The sequence below is a fragment of the Myotis nattereri genome (genome assembly GCF_964212035.1).
Source record: "Myotis nattereri genome assembly, chromosome: 2".
Lineage (NCBI taxonomy): Eukaryota > Metazoa > Chordata > Mammalia > Chiroptera > Vespertilionidae > Myotis > Myotis nattereri.
Window position 1 is genome coordinate 29,466,624 of NC_138076.1, and position 13,911 is coordinate 29,480,534.

A 13,911-nucleotide genomic window follows, 5' to 3' on the forward strand; every position below is an offset into this window, starting at 1 on the left:
GACTACCCCGTATTTACTGGCATTTTGCAGGTTTGCTTGAATTACTACAGAACTAGCCCATGACACTACTTTAAGTTCTGCAAGTGATCTAACACTCTTCTTCCCCAAACAAACAAAAATTTAAGCATCAACAATGCAGAATGAGAAAGGCTCCCTCTGGAGATACCCAGGCACAGTGTGTAGGTGTGTGTGTGTGTGTGTGTGTGTGTGTAGAGCTACAACAGCAGACATGCAGCCTTGGCCTTGCACTTGGCCTGGAGTGGCCTTGGACTATGCCAATCTCTTGGAGCGCCTGTCTTCCTAGTGACACAGGTAAGTGTTCACACTAGGTCCTTTACACCCTTATCACTCATAATTAGGGATGCTATGAGTATTATTCATCTTGCTGTTACAACTCTAGGTCCTTAGATTAGATTATTTAACTTCTATAGAGCACTAGTGAGTTGGAGCAAATTTCACCTCTAAAATGCATAACTAGCCGAAACCGGTTTGGCTCAGTGGATAGAGCGTCGGCCTGCGGACTGAAGGGTCCCAGGTTCGATTCCGGTCAGGGGCATGTACCTGGGTTGCGGGCACGTCCCCAGTAGGGGATGTGCAGGAGGCAGCTGGTCGGTGTTTCTCTCTCATCGATGTTTCTAACTCTCTATCTCTCTCCCTTCCTCTCTGTGGAAAATCAATAAAATATATTTAAAAATAAATAAATAAAATGCATAACTATAGACAGACAAACACCTCACATTAAATACCTTATTTGGCACCAACTGCCCCATGTACTGCTTCCTAATATCACTATGTGTCTCAGAAGCTTTTCATATGACAGGCTGTGCATTATGCGTGTTCAATCTTTGTCATGACAGGCAGGTGAGCAGAGGACTCTCACAGCTCTTGGCTACTGAGTGGCAAGTCACCCACTAGGGATTTATTTCTAAGTGGAAGTGGTACAGGTCAACTTGTATTTTCTTTACCCTGGTCTCTCTTTCTGTCATTGTTTCAAATTCTAATAAATAGTTCTGTCCAATAATGGCTGAACAAAGGCATGCAAGTGGTAATTATGGGAGATATAAAAGTGTTGCAGAAAAGCATCATTTTAGAAGTTGAGACGTTAGTATTTAGGATCTGTAGGGGCTCAGGGCATCCTTAAGGAAACAGGAAATAGGATGTAAGTCAAGAATTGGTAGAAATCCTTGGATAATATGCAAGGCTTCAAAACAGCACCGCATCCACTGAGCCACAGCGGTATAAGGAGTGGCTGGTGGAAGTTTGGTTGGAGACACACCAGGGCTACTGGAATTGGGGCAGGAGGAGAAGATGCTGTTCAGACGTCACGTTGGCAAGGCCTCTCTATGGTCTGTACCTCAAAGCCCCACCACTCTGGTCAACCAGCACTCCCTATAGGTTCTTCAGGCGCACCTATAATTTTACTATGTAACACTGAGATTAAACAATTACTGGTAAGCAGCAGCATGGACTACAACAAATACTATAATTTTGTACCAAATATCCTGGGTTTGAGTTCTAATTACCTGACTTTGTACAAATTTTTTAACCTGTCTGAAGTGAAGTTTCTTCAACTACAAATATGTCCAGGGGCGATGGCAGTTGAGAGAGGATAAGATTTGTGAACATGAACTGCAAATGAAGTGCCTGATGAATGGCACTTCCTTCCGTATCGGCTGGCTACCACGGTCCTGGAATTTCATCCTCAGGACACAGAAACTTAGTTCTTTTTAAGATACATACGAGACACTTAAAGTGTAACCCATAAGGACAATCTTATAAAAGAAACATAAAGAACAATAAGACAGCTCTGTTTAACGACATTCATGGCCTGCTACCATCCAGAAATTATTCAATTAAAATAAACTAAGACAAAGAACAAATTCCAGAAAAATGCAAAGTTTGTAGAAGAGTGAAAGAAGACTTTAAAAAATTCTCAAGATCAATTTAGTAAAAACTGATTTACATTATAATGAAAGATAACTGCACCTTTTAGTAACAAGAAATGAGAAACAAATAAATGGGTAAACAAATTCTATGGGACCTGTAGCAAGACCTTTGGGTTTCAAGCCAACAGCTCTAAGAGATGAGCCACACAGGAGGACAACATAGGGAGAGGTGCTGTGTCAAACAGGAAATGAAGCAAACTTCTGTTCACAAGCCACCCTTATTTACATCAACAACAGTGTTTATTTTTAGGGCTAGGTAAATACGTAACATTTAGGTAGGGCACAATTCTGACATGTGCTCCATGTCTTTTGCAATTGTCCCAGGTAGCATGGGTTTGCCACATTCAAAGCAGTGTCCCCAACAGGCCCCGCATGCCTGCATACGTTGCCTCTAATTTAAGGTAAAGGGAAGCTCAAACAAGTCAAACTGAAAACCGTCACTGACTCAGTGGCAATCCTGACACAGAAATACAGAGATAAACACCAAGTACAAATGATCAAATGTACACAGACTTCTCTAATACAACTTTCGTCTACAGGAAGGAGAGGGGAGCAGCAGCTAATAGTGTTTCTACTGACAAAGCACACAGAAGAAGTCACAATTTGAAAATATTTTCAAGAAATATTTTATCTAGAATGCACTCCAAAAACATATAGAGGACACACCCACAATTGTCTTACCATGTGTGTGTTGGTAGTCATTATCTGAGAGTGGGAAGGAAAGCAAGTCGCAAAAAGAAAAAAATCAAGATACAAATAAAACAAACCCTAGAAATTATGCAACAACCAGAGAGCTGATGTCTATTAGAAACTATCAATCTACTCATTGCAAAGGAAACAGACACTTAAGGACATGTGAAAAAAAAGGGGGAAATGTGTTAAATATGAAATTCCCATATTAAATAAGCCATGCTTGGTGGATCTAACTGAACCGCTAGATAAATAATGAATGGTGAAATATAAGTTACAGAAACAAAGTCTGAAAACCCTCAGGAAGGGGATCTCCCACAGTAAGCCGAGTATGCGGAGCAGTGTATTTACTGACGTACTATGACCTGTAAGTGATTTGGGAGCTAGAGACCCAAATATCAGGAGACCCCACAGGCTGTGCTGAATGACTGCACTGACCCCGGATCGAACACCAATCGAGGGTTATTCCCAAGCAGCCAAGTCAACAAGACCCAGTTCAGTACTAACCTGTCCGTTGCTGGTCACAGATGCATTTTCAAACATGAAGTAAGCACCAAAGAAAAATACCAGAGCGTCAAATACTCCTAAGAATGTCCAGTAAATGAACACTCGCCAGCGGAGTAGAGCGTTCTTGGCGATATCTCTGTGGAAGGAAAACAGTGACAACATGGTGGCTGCATTCCATTAAAATAGGCCTCGGCCAGGGACCCCACTGTCTCCACTGTGCTCTGCAGTGAGCACCTGTGTCCACTAGGGGCCTCTAAGTCACTGGAGCGATTTCACAACCAGGGCACTGGCGTGGGCACCATCCGCCCATCCTACATGGGTGTCCCAGTTTTACAGAATCTCTTTGTATTCTTTCTTACAACCACCTGTGAATCTAAAGTTTTCTGAAATACAGTAAGTTTAATTTAAAAAGCCATAAAAAACCACAGTAACACAGACATATGCCAGACATCCTGAAGTGCAGTTCTGAAATAACAAACATCATTTCCTTGTTATTAAAACATACTTTTCAAAAAGCAGAAAAGAACACACCAAAATCAGATCTGTTAACTCCACCCCCCACCCACTTCACTGAATAAAGAAGAGCATATGTGGTTTTTTAAGAATAATTTAGGTCATAGATGCACTGGGGTTATAAGGGGATAGACATCCTTACTCCAGTCCTTTCGTAATTTATCAAAAATCATGGTCAACAAATGAAATAAAAAAAAGGCATGGTAAAGAAAACACAATATGGCAAAATACAAACTGGCTTAATATGTACATTTCAAATGCAACATAAATCTTCTATCTAAATTTGAAGTATAATCAGTCAAATTACATTGATTCTTGTGTAAGGACTCCGGTAAAAGCAAGTGCATCAACTGACACTGAATGTTTCTGGTTTTTAAGTAATTCAACCAGGCATTTATTTGGAGGCACCGCTCTCTGGCTGCCTCGTTATTATTCTCCAAGCTCTAAAGCAAGTGTGCCTGCGGCTTCGTACCTGTAGAGGGAAGGGTCCCTCTTGAGTGTGTCCATGCTGACATGCTGCTCCATCAGGCTGTACAAGAGAATCGGGAGGGAAGTGAAACTGATGTTGTACAGTGTCAGGTAGGCGGTGTCGTACAGCGTCTGCAAGAAGGAGAGCATCCACTGAAAACAGCGCCGTGCACCTCGTTAAACTTTTTTGATTGTTTTGTTAAACATACATTTTTAATTTGCAAAGACTTTTAACATGAGCATTCTGAAACACAGACAGAGCCTTCTTTCTACAGATTTAGAAGGACCAGGACAATTTTCAAAGCTTCATGATGTCAACTAGTCAAGATTAAAATCACGGCTGAGAGAAGGCCCGACCGTGACCCACCCCATTTGGCCACTGCAAACTTGCAACAAAAAGAGTTGCATAAAAGCTTGCAATTTTGATAGCCATCTTCAAGCTCCCATTTTCCCCAGTGCCGGACCCTTCAGATGAAAGCAGGTGGCCACGGCCCATCTGAGCAGGACAGGAGAAGAAGTGAGCGAGGGAAAGGAGGGGCCCTGACAGTCTCTTCTCCCGTCAGATGGCCTGCATACCTCGGCTCGGCACCTGAAAGTGTCAGAAGCCAATGAATTGTGAGATACCAAGACAGAATCTCAGATTTAGATTCAGTCCATTCAGAAAGCCCAACACAGCTCTCCCAGGCTTGGGGTAGGCAGGTTACTCACTAGGCCCCACGGGAGAGCATGCAGTCAGCAGACGTGGGCCCCTCCACACCACTCCTTCTCTCCACCCACTGATGGGCTTCTGCGGGCACTTGGGCCTCCCTCCCCATCCTGGCCTGATGCCTCTGCTGTCTACTCTCCCCCAACTGCAGCCACCCCCATGTGGGAGGGAGATAAGGCTCAGGAGGGCGTTTGACTTAAGACATTAGGACTCACCTGCTGTGAAAACCCACAGAAGAACTGGTATAAAAACTGAGGGAAAATGAAGCAGACATTCTGAAAGACAAGTCACATGCCTGTTAGTTCAAGGGCACATTGGAAGAGGCATCTAACCTCCTCCGAGGCTGTCCACGGGATACCACTTTATTCGGGGAAAGTGACCCAAAAGTATCCTACATTCTCATAGGAGCAGGTAATGGGCTTTGCATTTCTTTCCTCTTTTTTAATAGCACCTACAGTGCATATGTGACCATGTTCTGGTAACTCTGAGAACAGATAATGTAAAAGCAAATTTGTTGAAGAGATAGGAGGGAGTGGTGTCAGAGTAAACAGGAAAGAATCAAATTGCATAATGAATAAGGAATTAGTTCAAGGAATCATAAAAGAATGCTCCTTTCTCATTCATTTTACAACTGATATCTTCTTATTGATTCCACATGAAATTGTGTGAATGGGAGAAAAGCGCTAGGATCAGCCCCTTCCTTGCTGACAATTACTTCTCTTTTTACATAAATCAACCCTTAAGGCAGTGGTTCTCAACCTTCTGGCCCTTTAAATACAGTTCCTCATGTTGTGACCCAACTATAAAATTATTTTCGTTGCTATTTCATAACTGTAATGTTGCTACTGTTATGAACTGTAATATAAATATCTGATATGCAGTATGGTCTTAGGCGACCCCTGTGAAAGGGTCGTTCGACTGTCAAAGGGGTCATGACCCACAGGTTGAGAACCGCTGCCTTAAGGCATCTGTCAAATGTGTCATTCCATCGCGGGTAGTATATTTCACCGAAACAGTGACAGGAGCAAGGAAGTACTTCCTACCTTATAAAAGAAGTATTGCACAAGCTCAGATATCCTAATGTAATAAAAATGCCCATGAACGAGTAGCATCTTCTTTAAATGCTTAAATTTAGGTATTGCATAGTCACTGTTCCTTGCAGCCTGACGACCTTCCTTTCCAATGACACCTATAAGAAGAGAATAAATGTGCTGAGTACACGCTTTCTCAACAACATGCAAGTGAAAATGGGAATAAGAAAATAAGGTTAGATACAACCATGGCTGTGAGATTTCTCAGTCATGAACGTACTAAGTCCCAGATGCTGCCCTGTGTCATCTGAAGCCTATGACCTTGCCTTTGGCTGTATCCCCTTCTTGTCTAGCTGAAGTGATAAATCTCAGTTACCAAGATGCGCAGGAAATAAAAAAAAGAAGAGGCTTACCTATGCCCACATGAGCCTCTAGGATCATGCTGACATCATTTGCGCCATCACCGATTGCTAATGTAATAGGGTGCTCTTTTGAAAATTTGATTAATTTAACAATCTGGAAAAGAAATACAGAATTGATCTTCTCTGTTTTACTTTTGATAAGGTTAATAATTAACTAAGTATAAATAAGGAAGATATAAGTTAGGTAATAAAAATGAAAAAAATTATTTACTTAGGCAGGGGTGGGGGACCTTTTTTTTGCCAAGGGCCATTTGGATATTTATAACATCATTTGTGGATCATACAAAACTATCAACTTAAAAATTAGCCTGCTATATTTGGTCAAGCATTTAATTAACTCACCCCTAATGCCTTGGCAGGGCCAGACCAAATGATTTTGTGGGCCTTATACAGCCCATGGGCCAGATGTTCCCCACCCCTGGCTTAAAGTAAGTGTACTACATTCGATCTATTTTATCCATATAAAGATATATTTCATATTGAAAGGAAAATAAAATAAAGCAAAAGTAGCTAAGGTTTGATTACAGTGAGATAAGTAGGAAATGGCTGGTTAGCAACCTGAAGACAGACATAAAATAGATGAAGTAGTTTTCAGTTACAGCTACACTACATATTTAAACAGAAGGAAAAGTATATTTAAATATAAAAAGAAAAATCTGAACATTGGATTCTATTAGAAAATATTACTATTCCAAACTATTTGTTATCTAGCATCTACTTTTTAAAATAAGCTATTCTTAATGCTATTTTAATTTTCAAACTTGTCATGTGTGTAAAAACAAATCTGACAGTCCAATGCAATGAATAATTTCCAAATGTTTTAGTCAATTTCTTGGGACTCACTATTTTCCATTCATGTGTCTAAATGATGGTTTGAGATACAGAAGTAAAAAGATGAGGGGAAAAATGTGTAGATTGCTTTCTTTGTTTCAAGATGAGAGACTGAAACAAGAATTAATTTGTATAAAAGTTTGTTAGACTCGGTTCAGAGCTGTGTTTAAATATAGTGGATATAAGGTTTACATAGAATCAGACACATAAGAGGGCGGTAGGGAATAAAACCATTTTTTATCTTAGATAGAATGTATATGAGTTTTCGAGTCTCAGCTTGTCCTCACAAAGAATTACCCAGGGAGGTCGAGTCCTATATTCTTAGTAACACCGCCACTTAACAGATTAGTGTAGTTCACGTGCGAGGATGCTAAACATGACCTCTTTGCATGTGATTTCCAGTATTTCACCTTAACCCACTGGGTTAGTCTGAGCTGTTACTGTTTTCTTTCATGAGTCATTCACAAGAAACTGGTCTAGTGTATCTAAAATGTGGTTTAACAAAATTGGAACTGTTGTAGTTTGATATCAGAAAGAGATCTATGTTCACATATGTATGCCATAATGCTTTAAAGAGTCTTTTTTAAAAAACCATCAGGTGTGTGTTTCCACAAGAATATGTTGCAGTGGGTAGAACATGAGTTTGGAGTCCGACAAACTGGAAACCAGATTCTGGCTGTAATTTTCCAAACGCCTCCTTTTAGAAACATTACCCTGGTTTTCTGCACCTCAGGTACTTCATTTGTAAAAGTAGATTAACATCAGCCATCTATCAGGCTGATGCTGAAGGTGAAATGGGTTCATGTGACTGGCTCAGTAACGCTGAGGTCACAACGTTTGCCTTCCGTGTGTATTCCTATCAATGATTATACCTTTGTGTGCGGTTTTATTTTACAAGTCAGCCAGAGACATCTCTCCTAGAAAGGGTCATCCATTTGATTCAGTGAACTCGTACCAATCACAACAAGCAAAACAAGATCCATGTTTTAAATTTCTATCACATTTGCTTCTATGTAAAAACGGTGGTACTTTGCTACATTTCAAAAGAAATAATCAGTGGTTATGACAACTAGTGAATGGCTTTCAGTATTTAAATAGCCATCAATCTATAACAAAAAAAGTAATATGCTAATTAGACTGGACAACCTCCCGGACGAAGCCAGGGATGCGAGGGAAGCCCGGGTCCCGGGTGCCAGAGGGAGGCTGGTGCCAGCAGCCAGGGGAAGGAAGGCCTACTCCTGCACGAATTTCATGCATCGGGACTCTAGTTACTAGATAATTATGAGGGACAGGAGCACGGACCTGGGCCTTCTGCAGGGGGGCCATCCGGCAGCACAGCACGGCGCTGCAGTTCCGGCAGATATTCAGGAACAGTTCTCGGTAGTTGCTGCAGCTGCCATCTTCTCGGGGTTTCATTATTAAAGACAGCGCAGCTCCATCAATAATTAAACCATAGTCTTGCATATCTGTTGAAAGTCTGTTAATGACACAAATCAGAGAGATTCCTCAATAACTAAGTTTACAGGTTTTAGAAGACCACATAACTTTCTTGAATATCTAGAGAGGCTACAAATCCATGATCAAGGGATTACAAAACTAGTACAGTAACCTGATGTTGTCAATAGGTTCTGCGGCTTTAAGCCAAATGATATATAAGGAAACCGATTTTACCATAGGCTGATGTACACAAGAGTTAAATTCCCATGGTGTCTCATCAACGTTATAGCGAAACAGCACTGAAATGAAATGATGTTATTCAAGGACCTGCTTTACAGTAATCCCTCCCTTATCCTCGGAGAACACTTTCCAAAGAGCCCCCAGTGGTTGCCTGAAAAGGCAGGTAGTACCAACCTATATACACTATGTTTTTCCCTATACATACATACTTCTGATGAAGTTTAATTTATAAATTAGGCACAGTAAGAGACCAACAACAATAATTAGTAATAAATAGAACAATTATAATAATATACTGTAATAAAAGTTATCTGAACAGGGTCTCTCTCTGTCTCTCTTGTGGATACACTGGACAAAGGGATGATTCACATTCCAGGTGGGACGGAGGACGGCTTCAGACTTCACCATGCTACTCAGAACGGTGCACAGTGAAAACCTGTGAATTATTTCTGGTATTTTCCATTAATACTTTCTGACCATGACCACAGGTAATTGAAACTGGGGAAAGCGAAACTGTGGCTAGAGAGGGACTATTGTATTTCTTGTTTTATCAATATGGTCTTCAAAGTCCTCAATGTAAAGCCTTTGACTAAACTTTAAAATTGTGTTTTAATTAAACATTCACATTTCACATAGGCAAAGCAAACACACAGTTCTAACTGTGGATTCATGTGTGTGTCCCAGTACTGCCCAACCATAGGAGGAAAGCATTTATCTTGCAGTCTGAAGAGGTCAGTCCTTATTCCCAAACTTCCCGGCCACATTGGCCACCCTCAGTCTTTATCTTCACAGCTCATATCTCCTTGGCATTATGCCTAAATGACTGCATTGGGAAGAACATGGTTATAATATTTCTCTTTGCTGGTTTTCAAAATTATAAGGCACATCTCCAATTCCCAAAAGGAACTCTGCAGATTAGGTGAAGGGAAATAGCTTTGTACCACTTATGAACACTTTAAAATTTGCATATGATCAGAGAGCTGCTTTTGCTTTACCTACATTAATGACAACCTAAAACGATTCAAATAAAATCTATTCTTAGATCATGCAAGTAACACCAGCAAGGACAACATTAATAAAATGTACCAGAATAAATTCTGAGTATTCTTGGAAAAAACCCAACTCTGGAGCATATATTGTTTTGTCTTAACAGACAAGCAATCATGTATTATTAATATTTCTTTCCCTGGTCTGGCAGATGCCCTGAGGAATCCAAAGTACCATCTGTCCTCCCCCACCCCCCACCCCAAGTGTTTTAGAAACAGATGAGAATGCGGCCAGTGTGGCTCAGTCGTTGAGTGTCAACCCATGAACTAGGAGGTCATGGTTAGATTCCCAGTCAGGGCACATGCCCGGGTTTCAGGCTCCATCCCAAGTAGGAGGCATGCAGGAGGCAGCCGATCAATGATTCTCTCTCACCATTGATGTTTCTCTTGCTCTCTCCCTCTCCCTTCCTCTCTCTGAAATCAATAAAAACATATTTTTTAAAAAAAAGACACATGAAAATGATCCCATTCACAGTATTTTATAAATCAATCAATCAATCAAGTATTTTGTATCCTTTAACCAGCAGTGTGAAAGTACACACACACACACACACACACACACACACACACACACACACACATACCTCTCTTATGCACACCCTCTATGTAAAAAGACACGTTACAGCTGCTAAAAAGAAATAGCTCTGCTCATGTTTCAGGTGGTCCCTCTAACCACGCTGATGCTGTTGCTGATGGGAGGGCAGAACCACATTCCCAGCAAGGGTGCTGAGGCTCTCTCCTTGCAAACGGAGGTCACCTACCCTGAGAGGTTGTCCCTGGTTAAGCTGCCGTTGCAGCGCAGGACAGTTTTACTCAGCTCAAACAGGACATCATGTAAACTCTGCTCCTCGATTTTCTTGGTGGTTAGCTCAAGCAGCTGTGTGTTCCTCCTGAAAAGTTTGCAGGCGTAGCAGGTGGCTGCCGCCGTCTCCATCTTGTCCCCGGTGAGCACCCAGACTTTGATGCCGGCCTTCTGCAGAGCTTCTATGGTGTCGGCAGCTTTCTCCTGGAGCCTAAGAACCCAAAAACGAAACAACAAACGCCAGGGCTGACAAAGGCAAATCAAAACAAACCATTTCAGAAACTTGTGACCTATTAAAATACTTTAATAAGCCTTCAGAATTAAAAAGCACCATCGCGCTGACTCATGGTCTTACCGTAAAGTGCCCAAACCTGTCTTTAAAGTGGATTTATTTTTTACCCCTCCCCCCAACTAAACACTTTCTAATACCTAGTAGATAACACGGACAAAATATCTAGAAGTAAGGGCTGTCTTGCATGGCCATACACCAGCATGACAGTTTCGGTCTAGCTGGGACTCACTACCCGGAGAGGCTTTAGGCAACTGTAAGAAAGATCATAGAGCCATCAACAACAAAAAGTCTAACCCAGGGCAAAATGAGATCTGGAAAAGAGATGGTCAGTACTATTCATACCTTTTCTTTTGGCAAAAACTGTTCAAATTTTGCCTCTTACCAAACTGGAGCCCAGGTTGCTGTAAAGCACGTAACACACTGACAACGTCAGCAGAGACTCTACGGCTAGCAGGCATCACAAGCTTCCCTTCTCGTGCGACATTTCACTGTTATAACCAACGTAAGGGCTGAGGACTTGACCACCGCCCCATTTTACGTGTGGAAGACCCAAAGCTTGCAGAGGTTACAAAACGTGTCTGAGGGTGAACGGCTCTCTTGACATTGGTCAGACCGTCTCGCTATCCATGGAAGATCAAAACCATGCTTGCCTCCTTTGGGGGGCCTAGCACTTTTCTCGGTTTTAGGGTCTTAGGTTTTGATAGGCGTGTGGAGTAACGTTGTGTCTCTCTGCCAAGCACTGCAGAGAAGAAATGGATTCAGGTTCTGACTGGAAAGATTTGGTTAGATGTTGGAATCATCCTCTAAGGTTGACCACACAATCCTAAGTATTCTAGAGAGAGAAAAAAAATCTCTAATTACACTTTTTTTTTTTTCTTTAAGGAAACTGAGGCTGAGGGTGGTCTGCAAAGAGGCTGGCCAGAGATTTTAAGGATGTCCACAAATATCATCACTTCAAAGCCACTGCCCCTATATGTGCCCACCCACGCCAGTATCTATTATCAATATTTTGATGTCTCAACTCCCCACTGACTCAGTCTGCTCCACAACCTTCTTGAGGGGCCCCTGCACATCGGCTCTGCTTGCTTGGTTCCGCCATCCGTAAGAGCCTTCCACTTTCCCACCACTTCCTTCCAGGCTCAGGCCCACCCCCGCCAGGCATAACCACCCTACGGAGTATCTCTCTCCTGCCGGATGCACAGCTCTGTTCTATGACACCGTTCCACGCTGTAAACCTGTCCTGTGCATGTTATGCTTTCTCATGTTTATACTTGTGTCCATACCTGTTATACTCTGGACTGAATGAGGAAAGGGACTAAAGAAACAAAAACAAACAAACACACAAAAAAACCCAAGCAAACATGGAACAAACTGATCAGTCTCAGAGGGAAGGTAGGGTGTGGGTGGGTGGGAAGAGATTAACCAAAGAACTTCTATGCATATATGCATAACCCATGGACATGGACAATAGTGTGGTGAAGGCCTGGAGTTGCGGTGGCAGGGGAGGGGTCAATGGAGGGAAAAAGGGTACATCTGTATTGCTTTCAACAATAAAGACTAATTTAACAAACAAAAAACAAATCCAAACAAACTCAAAACTTCCTGTATTGTCCAACCTCATGCTATTGAGATTGAGATCGCAGTAAATGCTTGTTAAAAACATGGAAAAACTGTAGGTTTCGGGTTAAGGATTTAAATTTTGGACCAATATATAAATATTAAAGACTTTCAACCTTTATAGGAAATAAAATCTCAGTAAATGTATTGAAGCTTCTATTTTATTCTTTTAAGTTGGAAATAATTTTTTCTTTTCCATTTCTTTACTCTATTCTCGGCGGGCCCATGGCCATTTCTTAGTGCATTAAGCCTTAAGTAACTTTAAGCTCTTGTTTCAGACTTGTCACAGATTGGAGGCTCTTTCTTTAGAAGCATTTGAAAACCTATAGTCAGTAATTTTACTAGTTCTTCTTATATTATTTGCAATATTCCCCTTGATTACATTGAGCATGTTAAGACCTACATTTTTACACCTGCATTTAGAAAGAACTAGTAACAAATTTAGACACATATTAGTTATTGATTCCATTCTAAAGAATAATTTTAAAAATTAACCCTGTAAGATATCTTGACTATACATAACATAATTCAAAAATGCTGACTAATTCTGGTTTCTTCTGCAAAAGTGTGAATTCAGGAATCTTATTCATGGAAAGTGAAACATCACCCAGTCGTGAGTTTCCTGTGATAGCATCGCCCCACACCTGCCCTCCCCCCCCCCCCCGCCCCCGAGCCCCGCCCCGGCATGCAGTCAGACAGTCTGTCTCTTCCGACCTGTGAACACGGGCCTTCCGTGTGGCTGACACTTCCCTCTGAAGCACCCGTGAGGCATCAAGCTTTATTTCCGGAGACAAGGCATAGTGTTTACTTACTGATCCTCAACGGCGGTAGCACCAAGCAGAATAAGATCTTTCTCTATCTGCTCATAGACTTCTGCTAATTTCTTTTCTCGATCTTGAAGGGCCATCTTGCAAGCCTGTAGCAATTTATAAATGCCTTCATATTCTTCTGGGCTGAGCCTTTTGTAGGCAATGCACAACGTCCGGAGCCCCTCCTATGGGAGACAATGCATTTCATGTGAATTCCAGGGTCACTGTGCCAAAATATCATTTTTAAATAGCTTTCTTGATGTTTCCTTTCTCTAATTCAAATTACTAACCAAAGAATTCTAAACCAACCAACCCTAAAATGGGTTGACCATTTACAACTGCATTATTCACGTTTACATCAAATATAATCACTACAGATTACAGAAAAAAGTCAAACTAGTAAGCATGGGAATAAATAATAAAATCAGGGCCATCCAAAGATAAGACTTTGTTCTTTTATTTTGAAAAATGAAGAGTTAAATTTTTTTTAGGGTAGTAATTTGCAATTCTATGGTGATACCAAATAATATTTCTAAAATAAACATTTTTTACAC

The 13,911-nt window shown here is 41.3% G+C and overlaps 1 protein-coding gene across 2 annotated transcripts in view; it reads right to left on the reverse strand.

Moving 5' to 3' along the window:
• The window catches only part of ATP11A (ATPase phospholipid transporting 11A), a gene marked incomplete at its 3' end in the record, with an annotated part of 139,726 nt that overhangs the window by 13,292 nt on the left and 112,523 nt on the right, over window positions 1–13,911 (reverse strand). For both annotated transcript variants that reach the window (XM_081085073.1, XM_081085072.1), the window contains exons 18-25: window positions 13,361–13,542; window positions 10,599–10,850; window positions 8,417–8,591; window positions 6,275–6,377; window positions 5,874–6,019; window positions 5,046–5,105; window positions 4,129–4,256; window positions 3,144–3,279 (exon numbers count right to left, since the gene is read on the reverse strand). In XM_081085073.1, coding sequence (XP_080941199.1) covers window positions 3,144–3,279; window positions 4,129–4,256; window positions 5,046–5,105; window positions 5,874–6,019; window positions 6,275–6,377; window positions 8,417–8,591; window positions 10,599–10,850; window positions 13,361–13,542 — 1,182 coding nt within the window. The remainder of the gene's footprint in view (window positions 1–3,143; window positions 3,280–4,128; window positions 4,257–5,045; window positions 5,106–5,873; window positions 6,020–6,274; window positions 6,378–8,416; window positions 8,592–10,598; window positions 10,851–13,360; window positions 13,543–13,911) is intronic.